Source organism: Artibeus jamaicensis, unplaced genomic scaffold (assembly GCF_021234435.1).
Source record: "Artibeus jamaicensis isolate MK-2021 breed Jamaican fruit bat unplaced genomic scaffold, CSHL_Jam_final contig_793, whole genome shotgun sequence".
Taxonomy (NCBI): domain Eukaryota; kingdom Metazoa; phylum Chordata; class Mammalia; order Chiroptera; family Phyllostomidae; genus Artibeus; species Artibeus jamaicensis.
The window spans coordinates 12,395,768-12,420,310 of record NW_026521975.1 but is presented as its reverse complement, the minus strand read 5'-3'; the positions used below and the strand labels follow the sequence as shown (position 1 = coordinate 12,420,310).

General features: G+C 50.5%; 1 protein-coding gene across 1 annotated transcript in view; it reads right to left on the bottom strand.

Moving 5' to 3' along the window:
- ITGB5 (integrin subunit beta 5) overlaps nucleotides 1–24,543 on the bottom strand; it is a 112,835-nt gene that overhangs the window by 21,970 nt on the left and 66,322 nt on the right. Inside the window, exons 9-10 of the mRNA XM_037132133.2 lie at nucleotides 19,229–19,363; nucleotides 11,830–12,259 (exon numbers count right to left, since the gene is read on the bottom strand). Coding sequence (XP_036988028.2) covers nucleotides 11,830–12,259; nucleotides 19,229–19,363 — 565 coding nt within the window. The remainder of the gene's footprint in view (nucleotides 1–11,829; nucleotides 12,260–19,228; nucleotides 19,364–24,543) is intronic.

Below are 24,543 nucleotides of genomic sequence, written 5' to 3'. Positions count from 1 at the left end.
ACAGTATAGGAAATGGATGAGCCAAAGAACTTATACGCATGACCCATGGACATGAACAGATGGGGGACTGCCTGAGGGAGTGGGCAGTTCTGCTTGGAAGGGGGAAAAGGGGGAAATCAGGACAGCTGTAATAGCATAATAAAGGAAATACAATTTAAAAAATCCATATAATTTTATTAACCAATGTCACCCCAATAAATGCAATAAAAATTAAAAATATATAAGATTGGAGAGCTCTGAGCATGTCCCACCGCTGATCAGAAGACTTAGTTAAGGGAGCAAGTGTAATATATGGCCACTTATCACACGGATATACAGTACTTATTTGGTCATTTGCCTCACCTCATTAGCCTACACCATGTAAGTTAATGACGGTGTTTTAGCTTTGTTTGTCTGATGCCCAGCATGGTGTCAGTCTCACAGAATATGCTGATGGTTGTCAGAAGCTATGAACATCATCAGGGCAGACAATTCTAGTGCCCTGGGGTCAGACAGCCAATGCAGGAAACTAGAAGATGCACAGGAGTATTACTGATGCTTATGAACTTAAATGTGTTTTTTGAGATATTTCAAATTCTAAACACATATCCAAGAAACCCAGAGATTTCAGGGTAACAGGAGGAAAGAAGGATTGAGACTTTTATTTCCTTTTTAGCAGGACATGGTCATGGACAGAGGCTTCACACCCCACAACTGTTCTTGCATACTGTTCGGATTTCATATAGTTCAGAGATACGAGTAACAGTGCATCTTTAGTCTAAGGGACAGCTGCTTCTCTGTTCTCGGCTGAGAGTCAATGAACCAGTTCTGATAAGGTCAACCAATACTGCTTCCCAACAGGCAGCCCCTCACTGAACCGCATGTATCTGAGCAGCAAAACATGACCACTACTACGCAAATAGGGTGACGGGGCTTTCAGCTAAGCTTCTCCAAACCTCAGCATCACTTTCTGAGATGGCAGCACTAGCTAGAAGCTGCCTGCACTGTCAAAGGCAATCGTGTGCCTCCAAGGATAGCTCTGCCTTTCTGGTCTTGCACCTGACTTCTCAATGCTGCTGCCTGGCGGCCAAGTCCCTCTAATTACCACTGCATCCCACATGAGAGCAGCAAGGAAAGGACGAGGTCTCGCCCAGCTCTGTCAGTCTCAGTGAGATTAAGGTAATGTAGGGAAGAGGGGAAAAATCCCATGTTCTTTAATGAACTCACCTTTCTGGGTTCAAAGAAGTCTGTAAACAACTGGGCAATACCAGTCACAGTCCTCACAGGACCTGAGAAAGCTGACTCAGAAAGAGAAAGAGAAGGCCTGCAGCCAAAAGAAACAGAGGTACCTCAAATCAACATTCTGAGTTTGGCTAAGCCTGCCCAATCTCCTGGGCAGGCACTTCCGGGGGAATGCCAGCCACATCTGGACAGACATGAATTCAATACCCTCTTGGTCGCAGCAACAGGATGAGAGGGTTACTATTTTCAACCTGGAACACTGTCGTGCTGTTGCGGCTGGTCAGCAGTTGCCAAATTCCACCCTCACATGCCTGCTGTTCAGAGCCTGGTGCAGCCGTCTCGATGGACAGAGTCGGTCTGGAATGTCACATGAGTGGGCCACGCAGAGGCCTGGCTGCCAGGAGCCCAGCCAAGCCACCTGATGGCAGGAAGCAGCCACCCAGAAAACAGCACCCACCCCCAGGGTTAGGGAAGGTGGGCTTTTCTTGGGTAAAGGCTTGGGGCCAACATCAGTAAGGAGTGTGGCCAACATGCCAGTCCTCTGGGCCACAGCCTCCCCCACATGGGTCAGATCAGTAACAGCCACATCCATCTCCTAGTAGAGTAACAACTAATGAGATCATCCTGTCGTCAAGAGCATCTCATAAATTAAAACAGGCTACCAAAGTTTCATTTGAAGAAAGTGGGGGTCAGCATAATCGATAGCGACAGCCCGACACCTGCTGAACACTAAGAGGAACACTCCGTGCCTTTCCCCGAACAAAGATCGAGAGACAGGCGTCTCGCCCTCACTTCACACGTGTCCTTCTGCCTGGCCCGCCGTGGCTGATGGACTCTTACATAACCCAGAGACACTCACTTGGGAAAACACAGACTAAATGCTTCCTAAAATTTTTACTGAAACAAAGAGCGCTTATTAGGTAAGACTTGGGAAATGTGGCCTAAATGATGGGGTGGTTCCAGGGATGGCTGAACTGGTAATTCGGATATTTGGGAAGGGTCTCAGCTCATTGAAAAAGTAGATGGAAATTAGGTCACTGCTTACTTGCCAAGTTCTCCCAGCCTGAATGTATAATCAAGTATCACAAGGAGCTCTGGTCAAGGTTCTGGGCCTCAGTTTCCCCAAATGTAAACCACCAAAGCAGGTACTACCCAGTGGGCCCACTGTGTGTGGTTGGTGGTATTACACAAGGCAAGACATGCACATAATCCCACTATCAGTGCTTGCTCACGATGAGTGCAGAATACTAACAAATTAGCCTCAGTTTGTTTCCCAGGGGGGAAAAGAGGATATTAAAGATTCTCCTTGCATTATTATTGAGCTGGCCAAAAAGTCCATGATTTTTCCCCCCATAAAATAAAAGACACATTTTTCATTTTCACCAATAACCTTATTGATTTGGATATTTTGAGTATGTCAGCCACCTCCCACATGGTATAACATTGATTGTTCTCAATTAATGTCTCGATTTGGTCACTATCAACTCCAACCAGTCTAGCCGACTACAGAGCATTATCCAGAGAGAAGTCTCCAGCACGAAACTTCACAGACCACTTTCGACACGATCGATCAGGTACAGCCCCTTCTCCATACACTGCACAGATCTTTTTATGTGTTTCAGTTGCATTTTCACCTTTCTTGAAATAATAAAGCATAATATGCCAAAAATGTTGCTTATTTTCTGCCACCTTTAATATTAAAATGACTATACAGAAATTCACTAATTTTGATAAGTTCTTTTTTAAATGCACACTACTATGACAGCTGTCACAATACAACCTAACAAAATTGTTTCGAATGAAGTTAAAGGCAACTAAGCAGTACTAGAGCCATCTCACCGAAAAAAACCAAACAAACTTTTTGGCCGACCTAATACATTTGCCTATTAGGTCGCTAAAGATCAACATAGTGATGCTAAATAGCATACTAACCTGGGAAGTACATTTCCTTCTTTTCAAAAAAACCATTTTTTTAATCCTCACCCAAAGATGTGACTGCTGATTTTGGAGAGAAAGGAAGAGGGGAGAGACGAGAGAGAAACTTGGATTGGTGGACCCCTGAGGGGGATGCTCCGTCCGGCTGAGCCACCCAGCCAGGGCAGGAAGTGCACTTCTTTAGCTTGAGGATGGGGGAGTCACCTGATTAAGGCTTTTGGGGTAGCAGTTGCGGGCTGGGGTGACAGGAGGTCCCCTCCTCCAGGTCAGAGGGCAACAGGCTGGGCTCAGGAAGTTGCCCTGGTGGGAAGAATCGATACTCTGAGGTCGAACTAGCTCAAAGCAATTTCCAGACAGCAGGGAACAGCTGGACCTGGGTGGAGTTCTCAGGGCAGTGTTCTGAAAGTCGGGGACACACCCCCCAAAGGAACACAGGGCTCCATCCAACCCCGCCCCGCTGGCCAGAGGAACGGAGACTGTAATCAATTATGTCACCATTTCCAAAATCAAGACCAAACTCAAAGTGATGGCTCAACACCCAAGAAATGAAACCAAAGGGACCTCAGGAATAAAACTCTTTCGGTTACCAGAGGTGTCCCATAGTTTTCAATTTAACTAAAAATGAACATTTTCTAATGTTATTCTATCTATATATAATATTCACATGGTCTTCCTGTGAAGTTTCCTGTGCTTTTGAAATTTCATTATTTCCTTCACAGGCTAAACTTCACAACCTTAAGAACCAGGCCTGAAGTTCAAGGTGCACACAGAGTACAGACCACGGGGTCTCCTGTCAGCACACTTCCCTGTGCAAGTAGAGAGAGAAGGGCAGAAAGTGTGACCCGGTGCTGAGAGGACTCCATTCCCCCCTTAACTGCTGCACTGTTGCATCAGATGGTTCTGAAGACGAGATGTGAGCAGTGAGCATGGACCGCAAGCAAACTCCATCCCCAGAGCCAGGTTCGGAGGAGCGTGGAACAACACAAGTCCTCAAAGTGGCTTCAACACTCTGTCTTGTCCTTTAAGATTTCATATAGATCTGGATGATGAAGGAAGAAGTTCCTTAAAAGTGGAAAATGCCAGGGGCCACAAAAAAATGAGAAATTAATTCAAGACCACAAGCAACTCCAGCTCTGCCCCCATGGCACCCAGCACACACCTGGCACAGGAGGTCTGCTCCATGAGCTCTTACTGAACGAGAACAGCAAATTCCCTGACCTGACAGAAAATGACCCTCAATGAGAGACTGTTTCCATACCTGTAGCTGCACCAAGATTAGATACTTACTAAGCTCCAAAGAGCTTTCTCTAAGGACAGGCTGTACAAGCCAGCTGATTGCAGACCTCGGCAGCCCCGCTCACCGGGTTCATGCGACCGGTCTGAAAGGTGCACTGTTTCCTTACATGACCAGACCCTACATTTTGGTTCCTTTTTGCCTTTCAGTTGAACTTGAACAATGTCTGGACGCAGATGGAATTGTTAGAGAATTCCCGACCATGGGATACCCACTGAAAACTTCTAAAACCAACATATTTTGATGCCATGAATACCTAAGGCTTATCCATGTGTTAAGAACATGTTATTCCAGGAAAGGGGTGCGCAGGTAATGCCATTTACTCAACACCCTGGTGGAGAGGAGGTGGCGCTAAAGGTATTTTACAGCAAAACCCTATTTGATGCTCACAGTGACCCTCTGGGGTATCTGATAAAAAAAAATCTGCCACAGGGGGTCCATGAGGCAGGAGAGGGCACTGCCAGGTTCAGAATCCAGACCTGAGCATGCGCTGGTCCTCGGCCATTCTGGTAAGTGGTCTGGTGGAAGTACCTGTATGAATTATGGGTGTATCATCCCTTATAATCATAGTTATTGAAGAATCCTGTAACAAAGTCTGTTCTCAGAGCCACTGTATCCTCAGTGTTCCAAAATGGAACATGGCTCCCACGGCCTTCGCTGAGATGTGCACAGTTAGGACGCATATGTAACACCGGGTTTCGGAAGCTGCTGTACAGGATGTGCCTTTGAAGGGGAGGGGCCCTTTATCTAGGGGAAAAAAATATACACAGGGTCCGGCACAAATAATGCCCCTTTTTATTACAAAATCATAAGCATGTAGTTCTGTAACATAACAATATCACACTCAAGCACACCATATGACATTTTTGGTAAAATGTTCAAATTAAAACTATAAATGATTACATCCATATTCCTCTCCCAACCACACTGAAGCAGGCCTTACATCGGCCTGCTTTACATCTTTAGGTTTATAAATGGCACCTGGTGACCATGAACAAACTGAGCAGAGATTAATGCACATGAAAACCCCCTGGAGACTTGTCTAGGCTCTTCCATCTGAGGCACACAGGGGCAGCCATTCCCACTTTTAGAGGCTGCTTTCCTGGGAAATGAAATATGCCAAATCTCGGGCCATTCCAAAGGTGCATTTAGAGGCCCTTGTCGTGGAAACCCTGCCCAGGATGGACCTGTAAGTAGCCAGTTATGAAACAGGTACCTTGCAATGGGGCAACACTAGGAATACCTGTGCCCGTGGCCTTGGGAATGGCCACTGAGTGTGAAAGTTGCATTTCTGAAGACAATGCTATAAATACACAGAGAAGTACTTTTTAAAACATATCTGGGTAGCAGTTGCCACGGGAAGTGTTCCATCTGGCAAGAATTGGGAAGTCCAGGGCTAGGCCATAATGTCAAGAACGAGGCACTTCTAGCCGGAGAGGTTCAGCAGAACCTTGTAAAGCCTTCTGGGAACCGTCAGCACAGACCCAGACCTGTGCTCAGGTGCTGCTCTGGCCACCGGGATTGACAGCACTGCTGTCACTGTGTCATTCTCCATGTTTTTATGTTTGGGAGAGAACTGCAGATGCCTCCTGACTTCTAATTCCCTGCCACATATTAAAGGATCTACAATATGATGTGTGTAGATGGACAAACTGGGCAAACAGCCTGTTAGATGAAATAAAATACATAAGAATTTATTTAGATGTACTTTGGGAATCTCACAGCACATGACCTAAAAGGTTCTGCTCAAAATTCTATATCCTATTTAATCTGAACTGTCTCAGTATACGAACCCCAGGAAGTAAGCTGGCCACGAGCAACTTGTTCATTGTACCCCAATGCAGTCATTGTAAGTCCAGAGGCTGCTGGAAATATCGGGTTGAGACTGACTTCAAGTTCACCACAAAAGGGGGACTCCAATCCCAGGAAATGCACTCTTTGCGTACAGAAACCAGCAAAGAACAACAAAGTTTAAGCAATAATCTTTTATTAGGGTAAAAGCAAGTTAACAAACCATGTCCTACTTCCCATATTCTATGAGCAGAGGGACACTGAAGGGTCAGCACTTTACGAGACTCAAAAGCACAGAAACCGTCATGATGGCCCGTAAAGCTCCCTCTGCACACACAGGAACAGCCCGTGGCCAGCACCGCTCTCTAAGTTACGCTGCCTCTAGGAACCAGAGGGAGAAACAACCGCCCCGAATGCACGCATCCCATGACGGTATCATAAAATAACAGTTGTTCAATTGCTTCCAGACCTTAGTTGGATCGGCTTCACTACCACCTTTTATGACATATAACACATTACAACCCTGTAACTGCTTGCATTTTACCCTCAGTCCTGGCTCTTGGTGGGGGAACTGAGGGGAAGAGCATGGGCCACTGACGGAGGAAAAGACCAGAGAGAAGTAGGAGTTGCTCCAGGACTTCCCACCAGTCGTGGCCTGGCTCTGTCTCCACCCCTTTCTGAAGACAAACCACAACCGCCTAGTCCCGTTATAAGACAGGCTGCAGGCCTGAGGGTGAGAAAGACTGAGAGAGAGTGCTGAAGTCAGCTGCTTATAAGTCTCGGAGTCAGCATCTTCAAGCCAGAGTGATTATTGGGCAATCAACTTCTTTCCCACCAAAACCCCAAATGTAACAGCAGCCAAGAGCTCAAAACCAACACACACAATTCCAGAGCGGGAGCCCCGAGCCAGCCACCGCTTGGGGGCTGGAACCCCTCCCCCACCCACCCACCCACAGCTGCCTCCTGGACAGCACGTCCTGTGTGACAGACAAGGAAGCAGGGCTGGGAGCGGCAGCCTGTTCAGGGAGCCACCACCCCTACGCGTTACCAGTCCTGCCAGAGCTGCGCTTGGTTTCAGGTCCTTCTACAATACTCAGAACAATGACCTCATTACAGAAACCGCCTGCTCCAGGAGAACGTGGACAGCTTCACGTTTCAACTTGTTGCTGCTTTTAAAGTGGAGAGGACCGGAGGCTAACTGGGGACGCGCTGGAGAGAGAGTGGCATGTCCTCATCTGTCATGGAATGAAGTAGCTGCTTCTTAGGACATGTTATGCGGAAAAGGCAAGACACAGAACCGCACACACCCACAGGCACACACTGACTCGGAAAAAAGTTCAGAAGGGAAAATACTAACTCTTAAAGTATGAGTGATGGAATTAGAAATAATTTCTTCCTTTCTACTTTTCAGAATATTCTACACCACAAAAAAAGCCCTCCAGGTCCCTACCATTCTACTGACTGAGTGCATGTGTGAACCAGTGAAGGGAGGGGCTGCTTATCTGGCACACCAGATGGTCCAAATTAGTCCTGGTCCCCAAGGAGGAGACAGACGGCACAGAGTGACCAAACAGCCATCGATTTCCCTGTGTTTTTTCAGTCTTCTTTAAGAATATGAATGTTTTCGCAGTGGAGGAAAAGGACGCCACATCTCAACAGTCCCAGGAAGTTAGTGATGAAGCGTCATGCACAGGGAGCCTCAAAGGCTTCTCGAAACTACGTTTCTCCACCTGGGGACACGCGAGAATCTCGCAACACCGCAGGGTTGGGCGGAATGAAGGGAGGAAACAGCACCAGGGTCTGGCCAAATTCTGAAATGCAAGATGAACTCGGAAGAACTGTGGGTATTGGTGGCTGAACAAAGAGAAAAAAGCTGCGTTTTCACTCAGCTATAGAATATTCCTGTTTCCAAACTGACAAGTCTTCCCTATTTAGTGTAGGGAGCTGTTCCATGTGTCATGGAAATGTAGCTCAGTGACCATGTGGAAAACCAGTGGGGAGAGAGTGGCACACAGGACCAGGCCCACAGAGAGGTTTTCCCGTGGAAAATCAGGCCTGCATTGTACCTAGGCTGCTATGAGACTTGCTTTTGCTAAAACTCCCTCACCCCGAATTGAGGCAGCAAGGGCATACTGTAACTTCCTAAAGTCTGTGCTAAATCACCCAAGTATGGAGTCTGACCAGATCAACCACTTTCCCCCTTGGTCTGCAACATCCTTCTTTTTGAAGTAGTTAGCAACATTCTTTCCTTTGTTATCTGTAAAATGTAGTCCCCTGCAGTGAGCCTGTGCATAGTAATGAGGACCATCCTCAATGTAATGTACCCAGAAAAGCAATTAAAGCCTGTCCAGGCAGGGGCCGGGGCCCTCTCTCACTTAGAGAGTGGCCATGCCATCCCTTTTTCTCCACAGGACTTCTGTAGTCTGTGTGAATTTGTTCATCGCAGCCACAACATACACGGATCCTGCCGGCCAGGATCCGCACCAACTGAGGCCATTCACCCCTTACCTTCCGCCCTCCCTGCCCCTCCAGCCTCCATGCAAAGCACCGCTGCCCCTCAGAGTGGGAGAGGAGGCCTCTGCCACACACTGGGTTGCTTCCTGCCAAGCACCACACCAGGTCCTGCATCTATGTCTTCTCCAATGTTCCAAATAACACAGAAACCAAAGGTGTGGGCTATACTTAGCGTGAGGAAAGCTGGGAATCCAAGACAACCCCCTCTGGGAGCTGGTGAACGACGGGACAGAATGCACACGTTCCATCTGCCGGGGAAGCCCTGCTCCCAGGCTACACAGACCCAGCAGCTTCTGACAAACACCCAGCAGAGGAGAGGAGGGGCAGTTCCCGAGGGGAAAGGAGTGGCAGTTCCACGAAAATATTTGATAATATGTTTAAAAGCAAAGCAAACACAATTACAGACACTGCCAGGCTTTTTGGAGCTTTCATGGTAGCTGGCCAAAGGGATGGAGCCTCCGGCCCACCACGCTGGGCCTCCCTAGATGAGGCCCAGAGACTGACAAGGGGGGAGGCCACACCTCAGCACACGGGCAGCAGCTGCGGCTCCCAGAGCTGGGTGGCATGGACTCACAAGGGACTCACTTGCTGGTGGTCAGCGAGCCCTCCTTTTGTGCCAGACAATGTGTGAGGGGCTTCATACAGATTCTTATTCCTCAGAACAACGCTATGCCCAGCAGCACATGGTGTGACTGGACAGAGCCCCGTCTGCCTGAGCCTAAGCTCTTTTTCTGCTCACCCAGAGAGAAGCAGCCAGCTAATCCCAGTCTATCATGTTTAGCACCTCAAATCCTAACTCTTCATGACATTCAGATGTCCTGCACCTTCTGGAGCAATTCAAGTTTTGAACACTGCAGCCACGGGTATGTGCACTCTGCCGGTGCGGTCAGCCCCAAGAGGCCTCGCTTGCTAACCCACACCCACATTTGCGCAATGTCCCACATCTGTGCAATGCTCAGCACTTGCTTCCTCCATGGTTACTCTGTTAACAATGAGCTTATGTTGTAATTTGCTTCCCATGTTTATGCTTTTAATCTTCTCTGCTGCACTTTTTTCTTTTAAGAAGTGAAGGAAAGAGAAAGAGAGGGAGAGAAACATCAATGTATGGTGCCTCTCGATTGCTCCCTACTGGGGAGCTGACCCACAACCCAGGCATGCGCCCTGACTGGGAATCGAACTGGCGACCTTTTGGTTTGCAGGCCCAGTGCTCAATCCACTGAGCTACACCAGCCAGGGCTTCCCTGCTACACTCTTAAGTTCCTTTCAAATCAATGCTTCCCGACTGGAAGGCTATTCTCAAAGAAGGAATCCTGGAAACAACAGAATACACAACAGAATACATGGCAGTAGAAGAAACTATAATGCTAACTAAAATCGTTCTGCTTACTCTATTTGCAAGTGGTCTGCTGTTGGATGAAATGACCCTTTGGAGACACAATTTTATGCTGTATCATCAGAATGCAACTCCCAGAATGGGAATTGCTGAGTTTGTTAATTTAACTGGAACCCATGTAAAGCTCTATGCTTAGATTTAAAAATTTAAATGCTCATATGTGACACAATAAAAATTCGGTGCCCTGGCTGCCGTGAGTTGAGTGCTAGCCTGCAAGCGGAAAGGTTACCGGTTCAATTCCCAGTCAGGGCACATGCCTGGGCTGCAGGCCAGGTCCCCAGTACGGGAGGGGGGTGTGCAAGGGGCAACTGATCAATGATTCTCTTGCACATCGATGTTGCACTCCCCCTTGCCCTCCCTCTCTAAAAATAAATAACATCTTCCAAAATATAAACAATAAAATAAATAAATAAAACTTGGCTGGACTATATTTCAAGAAATCTACAAACTTAAAATTTTGTTAGTAAAGTTTAAGCACAAGCTCAATAGTGTAATGTAATTGTTTAACAGAAAAGTGAGCACAGTGTTAGGCTGTGTTAATGGAAGAGGAGTGTGCAGATCACAGGAAGCAAATGTTTGGCGGAGCCCTTGTCATCCAGAAGGACAAACAACGTGCTCAATTCTGCGGGCACATCTCGTGAAACGACAGAGCCCTCAGGGAAGGAAGGGACTTCCTTCTGGACAGGCCTGGAGGAGAACAGAGAAACGTACAGAAATTTTCAGATGTTTGACAGGCTGCCACGTGGAAGAGGAGGGCTAGAAGACAAATCATTGGGTGAAGGTGATTGAGAAACAGTTTTTTTGTTCAAGGTAAGAAGAAACTTTCAAGTCAAGTCTGTGGGAGGTAGAATATAGCCCCTGAACATGCCCACGACCTGGTCCCCGGAGCTGCGCCTGTGGTACTTCACACAGTAAAAGCAATTTTACAGGTGTAATTAAGTCAAGGATCTTGAGCTGGGCAGACTCCTGGCTTACCCTTGTGGGTCTAACAAAATCGCAAGGCTCCTTATAATAGTGGGGCATGAGTATTGGAGTAAGATGTTACAATAAAGCAGAGACTCTTAGAGTCAGAACAAGATCTGAGGATGCTACACTGAGTGTTTCGAAAAGGGCGGTAGGTGCTACAAGCCAAGAAATGCTGATGGCTTCTAACAACCAGAAAAGGCAGGAACTGGATTCTCCCCCAGGGCTTTTAGAAGGGATGCAGCCCTGACAGCCTCTGGATTTTAGGCAAACAGCATCCGTTTCAGACCTCTGACTCCCAGAACTATAACAGGATAAATGTGCGTTGTCTTAATCCACCAGGTTTGCGGTAACTTGTTAGGACAGCAATGGGAGATGAATGTGACATGTAACAAGAGAATAAACACTACCAGCCCCAGTGAGCTCCCTGTCCCAGGAGGCAACCAAGAAGAGCTGGAAACCTGTCAGAACTGCTGTGCAGGCAAGTGCTGGGTGACCCATGACTGACTCCTCTGACTCTTGACAGTCCACGTCTCATTGTGGCTCCTTCTCCTGCTTCTGTATTTGACACGTGGGTCCCCACCCACGGGCCTGGCTTGTCCTCCTCTCCTCCCAAGAGGAGGGTGGTGGTGAGTGAAAGGCATGCTATGGGGGATGCCCTCATAGCACCTGGGCCCGGGCCTGGCTCAGAGTCTGAATGTGTGTGCGGGGTGCCTACCTGAGCAGAGGACTCCTTTGTTCCTGGCACAGGAGAAGTTGTCGCACTCGCAGAAAGGCCCGTAGATCTTCCCGAACTCGCTCTCGAAGCAGGAGCACTGGCTGCAGCTGCACTCCCCGCGCCCGCTGCACAGGGGCTTGCCCTCCGCTTCCCGGCACAGGTTCTGGTACCCGCTCTGGTTCTCCCCTTCCTGGCACTCGCACCTGGTGCCCAGGTAGCTGGGGTTGCACTCACAGAGGCCGCAAACGTAAGTCCCGTTCCCGCTGCATCTGGGGCTGTCCAGCTCCAGCCCCGCACTGCAGCCGCACTTGCAGTTGTAGGTGACCCTCACCTCCAGGCTGTCCCGGAAGCCCACGGGCCGCAGGGTGAACATCTGCTCCGTGTGTTTGCCTGGGCAGCTCCGGGCCTCCACCGACACCTCGAAGGATGCCTGGGCAGAAGGAGGAGAGGGGACATCGTGGGCACAGGGACTCAGGAATCCTGCACTGGCCCCCCAGTCACCCAGGGACCTGATCCAAGGACAAGTCCTCAACGTCCTTGCTAGAGAGCTGCGGTGAAACCCAGCCCTGTCCACACACACAGGGCCCCAGAAGGAAGAGGCCCCAGGTCAGTAGGTGCCCTCATTTTACTGAGGAAGAGCTCACCCAGGCATGCCAACATATGCTGTGTGTTTGTTACCTCTGTTCACCCTCACAGCCCCAAGGAAACAGGCTCCACAGAAAGGAAGAAAGACTCACTCAAGGGCACATAGTTCTTTTTCTCCCCTTTCTCTGCACCTCTCCCACTGCCTCCCGTCTCACTGTGAAAGTCATTCAATCAACAAACACTCCCTGGGCACTTCCTCGGTGCCGGGCACTGCGGGAGGCGCTCCCTGAGCTCATGGGCACCAGGGCCCAGAGACACCTGCTGTAGAAAGGCTGCCTCCCTGCTGGAGAAGGGACAACAGGACACCCGGACGCCTCCCAGTGCACCTCTGGGGCGCACCTAAAAGGATCTGAACCGTCCTCACAGCTGCATCTTTAATCATCAGCCTATGGCCCTGAGGTCATAAAGAGTCATCACAGATCAAATGTGCCACATGCACGGATAGACTTTTTCTTTTCAAAAGCAAGCATGTAAAGAAGCACTGCTGACTCCTGAGCTCCACCTGGGTTGCCTTGACAACGGGCAGCGAGGTGGACCGAGCAGGCAGATGGCAGGAAAGGTGCCTCCCCGGCTGAGGTGGGGGGAAAGCAGAGCACTGCTGGTGTGACTCTCCCAGGAAGTAGAGCATGACCTCCCCACCTTCCTCCGTGCCTCTCACTGAGAAAGGAGCCACAGTGGTCAGAACCGCCCGGCACCGCCCTCGGAGCAGAGGGCATGGACCCCCATGAGGTCCACACGCAGGGAGCTGGCACGCTCCTCCCCTGGACGGTGGCTGTCCCTACACAGACGGAGGCCCGGCGCACTCCAGAAACTGACTCACCGCGTCTGGCCCGGGTGTCTGCATGTTTCGAGTCCCCTCAGATCACTCCAGAGCTCAAAATGGGTTAGGAATCACCTTTAGCTATTGTTATTCTTACTCTATTATTTGGACTGGAATAAGGCTGAGTTTAAAAGTCACCAAGAACCTGCTTTACGGGACACTGTTCAGGTAATGAATGATGTACACTTTTGGAGAGCAATGAAAATATATATATTTTTTCTAAATGTTCTACAGGTCCTTATCGCTTTGAGATCCTTACTAATTCTAAAAAGTCTCCCTTCAGATTCTGTGACATCTAGGAACACCCCAGGGTGGGGGTGGAAGAGGGGGACAGACCTAGCTCTCTGGGTCCTGGAGAGAGTCCTGCTTGGCACCAAGCCACGGCCTCAGGGCGCCCGACAGCAGGTTCCCAGCGGTCAGCGTCAGCCGAAGGGCGTCACAGGAGATGCTGTGGATGGGGGCTGAGGACCATGACCAGGAGCCAGGGTCCGAGGACACTAGGGAAACCAAGCCAGCCACAGACAGGAGGGACTAGCCCAACCTCACCTCATGTTTACGTCAGGGGTGGGGTGAGAGGAGATAAAAAGAGAGACTGACAAAGCAAGTTCAAGACTAGACCCCAAGGCCCTGAGGTATGGGTGGGCTCTTGAGGTGAGGAAACAGAGGAGGCATGGAAATAAATCTGCCTCGTGACAGCACACACCACTGGTTACGGGTGCGCAGCACCCACGGCCTGGCACCGTGCATGCACTCCCCCAAACACTTCATTTACACGTCCTGAACAGAGGCACCTCACCCACCAGAGAGAACATGGGGTGGGTGGGACTTGCGCTGGTCTCACAGCTGGTGAGGGTGGGCCGTGCTCTCGTTGGCGGGCTACCTCCTGGAAGTGGGGAATGAGGCAGGTGCCCAGTGTCCACATCTGGGTACAGAGAAAGAGGTGGCTCGGCTCGCCATGGGCGCTAGATGGTGACCCCCAATGGCCAGAGGCTCCCCTGCATCTTCCTGCCGTGGCTCAGGATGACCTAAGTCTGCAGATCAGCAGGAGGAGAGACTGTGCCTGACTGGAGCCACCCACCCAGACATCGAGAATGGAGAGAACATCCCTGTCCTCTGAAGCTCAGAGAGAAGCTGGGACTTGCTCTGCGGCTTACTTCCCAGGGCTACCACTTTGCTGCACTTGTTAACTGAAAAGCCCTTGCCCCAAAAGGCATCTGTGGGGCAGAAGTGCATTTAATTATTGAAACACTGAACAGAACCGTCCCCCAGGGGAATCTGGCCTGCGTCACGGACACAACAGAGAGAATGAAATCTCTTGCGTCCTGCTGATGTGTCTGTGGTTGCTGGGAGTAAATGCAGAGGCTGGAGCCCCTGAATCAGTGCTGGCAGCTGATCACCCAGGATTTAGAACAGCTCAGGCCCCATCTGCCTGGCCAGGGAGCAAGGAGGACCTGGCTTGTAAGCCGGTCCAGCAGCTTCCTCAGTCCGAGCCTGCAGGTGGCCACCGGTGACCACAGAAGGGCTCTATTTCAGCCCCTGGGTCTCAAGTCCTGCGGGCACGGGAGTCTGTAAGAAGCACTTCAGGAACAGCAAGTAAACCCGTCCGGTGGTCCTTCCTTTCAGTGTCCATTCCCCTAAGGGGTCAGGAAAGACTGGGGAGTCCGGCAGGCACGTGGAATGAGGCTTCTCTTCCCTGATGACTACAGCCTCCAACCGGCACCGAAGGCCCCTCAGGTTCCGGAGACTTCCCATTCCCCCGCTCCGAGACGCCAGAGGAAGGTCGGGGTGGAGCAGCCCTCCCTCCTGCCCAGCATGTTCTTTCGACCTCATTGGGATGCTCCTGGTTCCCCAGCAGCGCTGCTGGTCTGACCACCCTTTCAAACAGGCCCCCGGCCCCCACCCCAAACCCACCAAACCCTGGGCTGTGCAGATGCCAAGTCCACTAGGAGCACATTGAAACAAAGCCCCAGAGGAGGGGGCAGGAACAGGACACCATGGGAAGCCCATGACAGGCTCACTGGGCCCTTTGTACCGGGCGTTAGCGCTCGCCGCACAGCCGGCCACTTGCATACTGATTTGTCAAAGCCAGTCCGTGAGAAAAACGACTCCCGGGGCTGGGCCAGTTAATCAGTCCCAGTCGGTGTTGGGACACGGGGAGGAAAGTCAGGGAAACATCGGAAATCACTGGAGAAGAGAACCCCACTGGATTTGTGTTCTCAAGGTTTGACTTCTGTAACATTTCTCTTTGAGGACATCCCTGTTCGTCACCTCCTGCCACCTCTCCTGCTCCTTCCTGGACAAGGTCTCTTAGCCCAGAGAACAGAGACACAAAACCACGACCTCGGGCTGGAAGCGACCACAGGTCTCTGCCTGCCCACCCCCCGGCAGGAGGCTTCTGTTATGAGGAGGTGAGACCACTGGCTGCCACCTGAACCCAGCTGTCCCAAGGCTGTCCCGCACATGTCCGCGCGCCAGACCCTGAGGTACCGGGTGACAGTTGTTCCCGTCTGCCTTCACCACCCTCCTCTCCAGAACTGCCCCAGGGCCCTTCCCCTGGCCACTCCGTGGCTTGTCCAAAGCCCCCGCAACCTGTGGCTCTGAGGAGCGGAATCCACCTTCCAAATAACAGCCAGACACCTTAGCTCTGCCCGGGTGTCCTACGAGCACGCCCCGGACCTGCCTCCGCAGCCCCAGCTCCAGCCACCCACCCCTCGGTCCCCAGCACGCGGCCCTCCGCAGCTCTGCAATTATAAGAAGACCATGTTCTTTCACACCTTTAAAGACTCACCTGTGGCTCTGCACATGCCATGCCCACTTGTGGGACCTGCCCACCTTCCCTTTCTGTGTCTGGGAAATTCCTTCTCATGCTCCGAGCCTTGGCTCCAGCAGTGCCCCCTTCAGTGTGGGGCCCCTCGTTCCTTGGGGCTCCCGTGGTAACCTGCCCAGCTTTTACCACCAAACCCGTCAGCCTCCACTGGGTTAACTCGTCTGCAGGCTTATTTCCTCCACCAGATCTGTCTTTGGGACAAATATCAAGAGGGAAATGCCCACGTACTCGGTAGCAAGCCTGCTTGCCAAAGCCCAGCTGAGACCTCTCTGGAGAAGGGCAATTCAGCCTGTGAGGAGGAAGTTGGACGTCCTGGCCCAGGGTTGAGAAAAGCAGACTGGTCCCAACTGGACCTGGCCCTCTCCTTCGGCAAGAAGGGGGTGGGGGAAAGCCCCCCAACCTTCCTCCCAGGCCGGGCCCTGAGGACATGTGCCTGTGCGGGGCTCCACCTGCAGATGGCCCTGTGTTCTGCTGTTGTCCTCCTGAAATTCTTAATCATTGTTGAACAGGAACCCCGTATTTTCATTTTGCAGTAGGCCCTGCCCCCCACTGCCTCCAGGACCCTCACAGAGCTCGCCTCCTGCGGCCTCTCCTGGCCTGGCCCAGCTCTATGAGCGGCACCCTGTCCGACTGTAATGGGCAAGTGGCTGCTATGCTGGGACGGCCTGTTTCCACCCTCTGAAAACAAACCCCACCACCCTCGCCTGGGCCCCTGGACAGCCGGACAGCCCTGAGAGGTTGAGAGGAGACCAGGAGCCAGCACGGGTGCCTGTTCTGGGCCACAGCCGCTTCAACAAGGCCACAGCCCTCAGATCTCAAGGGAGGCTGGGGCTGTTGAGGGCCATCGGTGTAGGAGAAGCTGTCTTCTTTCTCTGCTTCTTCACCTGCTCCACAAATTACCCAAACACAGCAGATCTTTAACTTTTGTGAAAAAATGCCACTTAAAATTGTTTTCTGTCTCTGGACAAATCTCCTTATCCTAAGGTGTCCCATCAAAAAGCCAAAACGTGTACACCAGCGTGCCCAGGGACGCGGCGAGGCCTCACTCCCGAGGTGAGTGAGGAGGGAGGAGGGGACGCAGACTCGGGCATCAGCCGTCTGGCATCTGACTTTTGGGGCTCGTCAGTGGGGGGACTTCTAGCAAGTGTCTCAGATGACCCCCTCCCGCCCCCCAGAGCCTGAGTCTCTGTCACGTAAAACAGGTGACAATGTGTGTCTAACTTAGGCGGCCACTGCAGGAAGCACAGGTGAGTGAGTGCAGCCGCTGCTGCAGCCTCGGGCGCATCACAGGCGCATTGTAACTCCCCACGGATGCCGACGCATGTCATTCCCTCCGTGATAAGGAGGCAGTGACTAGTGATATGACCTCGGCGATCTTGGGCAGGTCATCGCGCCCCACATCTTGGCTGCCGGCAGCCATGATGAGTACAGCACCCCATTCCCCACCTGAGCCTTGGGTGTGTGTAAAACACACAGGCACTGGACACACTGCATGGATTCCCTGAGTGGGGGCCTAGGTCTTTGTCACCACCCGTTGCTCTGAGACAAGCCCTTTGAAACAGGCACCACGGCAGGATCGTGGACACCAAGAGGCCGGGGAAAGGGTGCTGGCGCCAGAGCCAGAAAGCCCCAGCTTCAAACTCTCACTGGCCGTGGAGCCTGGGCAATTAGTTCAGTTCTCTGTGCCTCAGCTCTTCTCACCTGTCGACATGAATGACACTACCTCCCTCACAGGGAGCCAGATGGGGAACACAGAGCTAAGTCACTTCCTGTTTATGGTGCTTCGGGAAACTCACTGCATTTTCCCCTTGGGCCCATCAGGGACCCAACGATTTTCCCTTTTTTGCTTGGGGTGGCATGAATGGGCTTCAGTTTCTTGCATCCAAAGAGAATCCTGATTTTATGCCATTATTATCAATAGGCGCCAGACCTTTTGACCTTCCTGGTTTCTAGACAATTCATCATTTACTTGTCACTGTCTTTTGGAAAACAGAACTGAACATGGAACTCTGAGGCGGACTGACCCACACAAAGAAGACTGGAACCATTCTCTGGGTTTTCAAAATACTTCTGTTAAAGCGGCTTTCACTGGCAGTACTTTTTTTTTTTTAAAGCAACACTCCGTTCACATTGAACCTTTGAGAATTACAATTTGCGAGATCCTCTCCTTAAAAACGACTATCAAGTTCCCTCTAGCCTATTAATATTATCAGTGAAACACAAGACATTAATCCTGATGATTTCAACCCAGTTTAAGCTTAATTTAAAAAAATACTTTATATCTTGGTTTTCTTATTTGTAAGACAATCTGTTTTCTCCGCTCTGTGATCTTCCCGTATTTGCCAAGCGGGTCCCCATGAGTTCGGCTCAAGCCATTATTAGCAAACACAAATGAACAGGAAATGTGTGGGACCTCAGTCAAGGCTTTCTTCCCATTGGCATTATCAAAACTCTCAGCACGGGTGTTCCCCGGGCTACAGATCGGCCTGACTGCTGCTATCAACTTGCATCAGTTGTCTCAGGCATAAGGATGCCACCGGAAATCGTTAGGAGCCTTCCTGAACCCAGGGGTCCTGTGTGTGTGGCGTCAGCTCTTCCTTCCTCTGTTCCACTGGGCCCAGTGCTCCAGCTGAATGGGTCCTTGTCCAGGGTTTTTCACATATCATTCCTCAGCTTTCCTGACACACTCACTGCACTAAACATTCTACCCAGAGATTTCTTCCTATTTGTCAGAAAGAAAGAGTGAGGGTCAGAGTATCCAAGACACAGAGCAAGCTGTAGAAGACTAGGGATGAGGCCAGGTCTCTTAGATCCCTGCCCATGTTCTGCCACCTGATTCCACCCTGTCCAGGGAAGACAATAATCACGTGAACACCCAGGCACAATGTCGACCTGAGGAAGACTGAGGGGCAATGCGCTGACGTGTGTCTGCTGACTGGGGCTCCACACCTGGAAGGCAGGACACAGAGCGGGCTCTGGAAAGTCTGCCAGGCTAAGGCAATAAAACTACTAAAGGACTCTACTAAGTCACAAAAGTTATCAGAAGCCAAACAAGGATGGCCAGTGCTGACACGTGCCACAAAAACGGAGACAGGGCGAGGACTTACCGTGTCCCCGATCTTCAGGCCCTCACACTTCCTCTGATCGGGGTAGGACACACCATCCTGGCAGGTGGCAGTGAAGAAGAGGTTAAGGTCTTCGGGCTGATCCCAGACTGACAGCTCCACCTTGGACCGGATGCTCTGAACAGAGAGAGAAGATGAGGCCCAAAACATCAGTAAAGGCTGCAGCCGAGATGCCCGCCACAGTGGTTCTCTGATGCCCACGTGGCTTCCTCTTTCACGGGTACCTCAAGCCAAGGCAAGAGCCAGCCAGGGAGCTTGTTTCAGTGCCCCTGTCTCACCCCTGCCTTCCCTCCACACCCACACACCCATCTTGCTAGTAACTGGCCTGAGGTCTCCCTCCGGGAGCTTGGAGACGTCAATAATGGTCCACCTGCCATGTGATGTTATTATCTGCCAGTCACCTCGCATCCCACCCTCAGGTTCAGACACACAATGTTGCCCTGTGCTCTCCAGACTTTGGTCCTTTACACATGGAACAGTGTCCCTTTGCTCGATGGCTCTTCTCTGCTCTCTTCCCTGGCCAGCTCCTTATCATTCTGCAAGAAACCAGTCAGGCAGGCACTTTCTCCAGGAGTGCACCCTATTGTTCTTCACACCCACCCCCCCATCAGATGAGGTCTGCTCGGGTGAGGCTGAACTACATTATCAGAGAATAACATCTTTTGAGTGGATTATGTTATAAAGACAGTGAACGAAATGAAAATCAAGCCAAAATTTCCCATGCGAACAGAAGAAAATAAAAGACTGAGAACATCAATGTCAGAGAGGATGTGGAGCAACTGAGGTCCTCACACTCTGCCGGTGGGACCGTCCCGGTACCACCCTGGGGAGAACCGTTAGGCAGTACCTGCTACAGCGTCGGCCGACCGCACACCTATCGGTCTACCCAAGAGATGCGTACTAACCGGAAGACGTGTACGAGAATGCCTATAGCAACACTGTCTACAGCTACCCAAATGCCTGTCAACAGCAGAACAGGGTTTATTTTTAAACTGTGGTATGTTCACAAAATACCACACAGCAATGAGAATGAATGAAATATGACATGTCAAAATATAGATGAATCTCATAAACATAGCAATGCTCAAAAGAAGCCAAGTACAAAAGGCATATGTACTATATGATTCTACTGATATGAAATTTAAAACAGGCAAAAATAACAGAAACCCTTAGGGATAGTAACAGAGGAGGACGAGATAAGGACGACTAGATGCAGCTAATATTACCCGAGCACTGGACGTGCAGGTGCATTCGATTCGTGAAAAGCCTGGATGATTTTCTTTGTTAGTTTAAAAAATTGCTATTGAAAATCTCTAAGGATGATACACTTTGGAGGCTGAATGCAAATAAAGTAATTGGCTTATATTTAGGGGGCATATCTTACCCCCCAGAATTTTTTGTACACTTAGTACACTCAGCACAGCAAGAAGTACGCACTCAAAGGGACACATGGACACACGGCACCCAAGACCAACCGAGGAGCTGCCCGACGCCCCAGGTGCGCTCTGGGGAACACGGCACTGAATGGAACAGCAGGCAGAACTGCCTCTTGCTCTCGTGTGGTTTCTTTCTTTTTCCTTTTTTTTGCTGAGCATGTAGTATTAAACTTGTATAGGTTAAATATGCAGTTTTCCTAACAAATTAACAGCTGGTAAAAATATTCCTACAAAAAAGTCTCTCTCCCTTTGTAACAAATTGTGTAAGTGCTTCTACAACTCTAAAAATACTCTCTCTCTTAAATCCACTTCCTCTCATAAGTGCCAGCCTCAGCTGGCAATGGGCTGTGACCACACGGCTCCACACACACCACCCTCCTGCTGGACGGACGAGCTGCTCACAAACCTGTTCTCCCCACTGAGCTGTGAAATCCAAGGGCCATATTACATTTCTCTCTAGGACTGAGCTCAAGCTGCCATTGCAAGGATGGAGAGTTTAAGAGCAGCTATGCAGAGGTAAGCTCAGGACTGGGGGAAGAAACTTAAATGAAGTTATTTTTGAAACAGCAAATCATTTTTTAAAATCTATAACCATGAGTAAATATGAGGATGAGGCAAAACTGCATGTCATTAAAGGGTTAGGTGGATTGGAGCTACGAAAAAAGTTAGTAGAGAAGTCACGTGAAACGTGGGCCTTGTGGTTCACAAACAGGATCGCGATGGTTCATTAACCTGGATGTGCTCATGGAGAACGTGGTGGCGGGAGGGGGAGGCACACTGGGCACTGGGACTCCCATTCTACGGATCAGCCACCATAGTGGGTGGAAACGGAATTCTATGTTCTACTCTGGCCATAAGCCCCCAAAACCTTGTTTTTCTATCTGAAATTTGTAGTATTCCTGCTCCCTACACACTCTCTAAAATCAGAAACTCTCAAGACATTAGAGGCATAGGAATGATGGAAATTATTTAGTTCAAACCTCTTGCGTTATGGAGACAGAAAGCCAAAGAAAAGGCCTCCTCCAAGGTCATCATCAGCTGAAGCCAAAGAAAAGAACTCATCCAGGGTCACCCAGCTGCCAGAGGCAGGCAGGCCCAGGCCTCTGATCCCCCTCCAGTGCTGTCTGTACTCACTACACCCCATGCTCCTGTCTTTGAAAACTGGCTTTGACTTGGAAGAGTGTAGATAGACAGGCTGTACCCTGCTTGTGGGGCCAGTCTTCCCTAAAAGACTATGAGATCCCAGAGGGCTGGACTGTGTTCTGTTCACTGTTTTATTCCCAAGGTCAAGCGCAATGCCTGCCACAGCCATTAGTATACATTTGCTGAATGAATGGGTGAAGGGGTGAAGGAATGAATGAATGAATGAACAGAAAACGAGATACAGGAGAGGATCAAAGCCATGGACAGTGCAGTTCTTTCGCATGAAAACTCATGTATGACTCCTGAAAGTCAACAAACCCCTACCAGCTCTGCCTCCAAAGGATGATTCCTTACTCCTCATCCTAGGGCATGGAGACAATGTCAAGAACGTCAGAAGTTTGGAGGCTATTAAATGATATTAAACACTCAGTCAGGCTAGGTCACATCTGCAATTGCTTTAAGTCGGGCAGCTGTGATGTGGGTGGGAGCAGACTTTATGGCAACAGTGAAAAGAGAAACATGTGCTCATTGAGGAGAAACATACCATGGCCTCTGATGTCACCCTCCACGTGCAACTCCAGTGGTTCCCAGCTCACTCTGCTCTCTCCCCCTCTGAAAAGGGGCCACAGTGATCGCTCCTGAGTCCAACTCCCCTTTCGCAGTGGGACGTGAGCTGGTGCTGTGTGTGTGCAGCCGGCCCCCCTTCCCTCCCCAGCACGGAAGAGGCCCTATCACCAACACCAAGACTACTGCAAGGCTCCCATGGCTCAACGCCCTCGGGAGGATTTGGTGACCTCCCACAGTGAAGAAATGCAGCACTACAAGAATACATTTCTAAATCAAAGTCCAGAGTTGAAGATTTCTCACTGTGGAAGTTGCATACGACAGAATCAATTCTGCGAGATATTAAATCAAGCATACCCTTTCCATTTTGCTCCATCTTCAGCGGAGCTAAATACCACAGCTATTTCATCTGTTACACATGTTCCAACCAAAATCTTTCCACAGGGTCCCCACAGATGGTTTGTCAGCAACTCTCGGAGGAAGGGAGAAGTCAACACCCACACTTAGTCACGTGCTGCTTGCCTCATTTGAACTCCACCGCAAACTGCCGAGATGGTAAAGGTGACACAGAGAAATGCAAACAGTCCGGTTAGAGCTGTGTACCCTGTGGCCTCCTGCTTCTCGTACCCTGGCGGGGGAGAGGAGCAGGAGGAAGGACCATCGGAGCTGACTAGAGCCTCCAATGCAGGCAAAAGCTCACCCCACACCCACACCCACAGCCCCACGACACACCCCTGCCACACACACAACACACCCCCCAACCATGCACACACCACACCACACACCCCACACCCCCTATACATTACACACTCCACACCAGAGGCCAGTGCAAGGCTCAAATCCAGGAGAAGTGCTCAGGACGGCCTTCCCATTTGCCAGAAGTGCTGGCCACCAGTGAAACAGGTACTATTCGATGCCAAGCACCAACTTACCCCCAACACGGCTTCCACCAACCAGGCTTTGCTCCAAATACCCTGCCATTTCACGCTTCTTTATTTAAAATATCACTTTAAATTTCCACTGGAGGGGTGGGGGCAGAAGTAGGCAAACACGAGAGATCCCACCTTTTTGCAGTGATGGAGATGTTTAATACCTTGCAGGTATGTACATGAGTCAGAACTTAAATTGCACACTTTGTATCTGTACAATTTATTACATGTTAATTACCTCCCCATAAAGCTATTTTAAAATTTTCCAGTGCATCTAACAGCCATTGTTGACAGTATTCCAGAACTGCCCATTTTTAAAAAGCTGAGTTTCGTATGTGCACAAGTTACATGTCCCATTTCCTACCGTGCTCTCTTTAGGAGCCAGTTTAACTCGAGTCAAGTTACAGTGCTGGGTTCCCACAAGTGCAAGTGCAGCTCGCCCGGCCCGACCCCTCGGCAGCAGAGAAGGCTCCCCACTCCTCTCCCGTCCTCCGCCGACCACACAGACAGAGTGTGTTTCCTTAGAGAAAGCCAATCTATTTGCCATGAATCCTGCCCAGAGTAAACACAACGTACCTCAGAGAAAGAACGCCACTGAGCATTTGAGAGTCCCACCCCGGAACTCCCCGACTCACACCAAAGCTCCAGGAGGCCAGGAGAGGGCTGGCCACCCCCACACTCCAGCGCTCCTCCAGGGCCCGAGGGCACTGCCAGTAGCTCCTGGTCTAGCTGAGCAATATCCTGTCACTCAAAAAGGGCCCCATCAGCAGGTGGGAAAAGTCAACACTGGAACAGGCTGAGTTCCAAACACTCATTCGTAAACCCGTCGTGGTTGGGAAAGGTGGTTCCTCTCACACACGTGTGATGCCACAGTGGTTAGCTGGGTTGCCAGGTCAGCCCACGAAGTCTCCTTCGCATGAGTGCAGATGAATACTGCCACTTGGACTACACTTACTCTACACATAACTTTGTTTTAACAGGAAGATATGCTCTGAATTCTGTCTGGGAGCCACCTGGCCCTACGAAGGGCAAGGTGGGCGCTGGAGGCTGCAACCATCCTGGGGTTAGGCAGGGAGAGGGCAGCTGAGAGTCCGTTCATACCTCCCAGCACAAGCACAGTGTGCTTGCCATTCCCCCGGGAAAAAACCAAACTAGGTCGGAGCCCAGTACTTCCAGGGTACTGAGGCCTGGGGTGGCCCGTCAGAGACGAGTGCCATGGGATTTC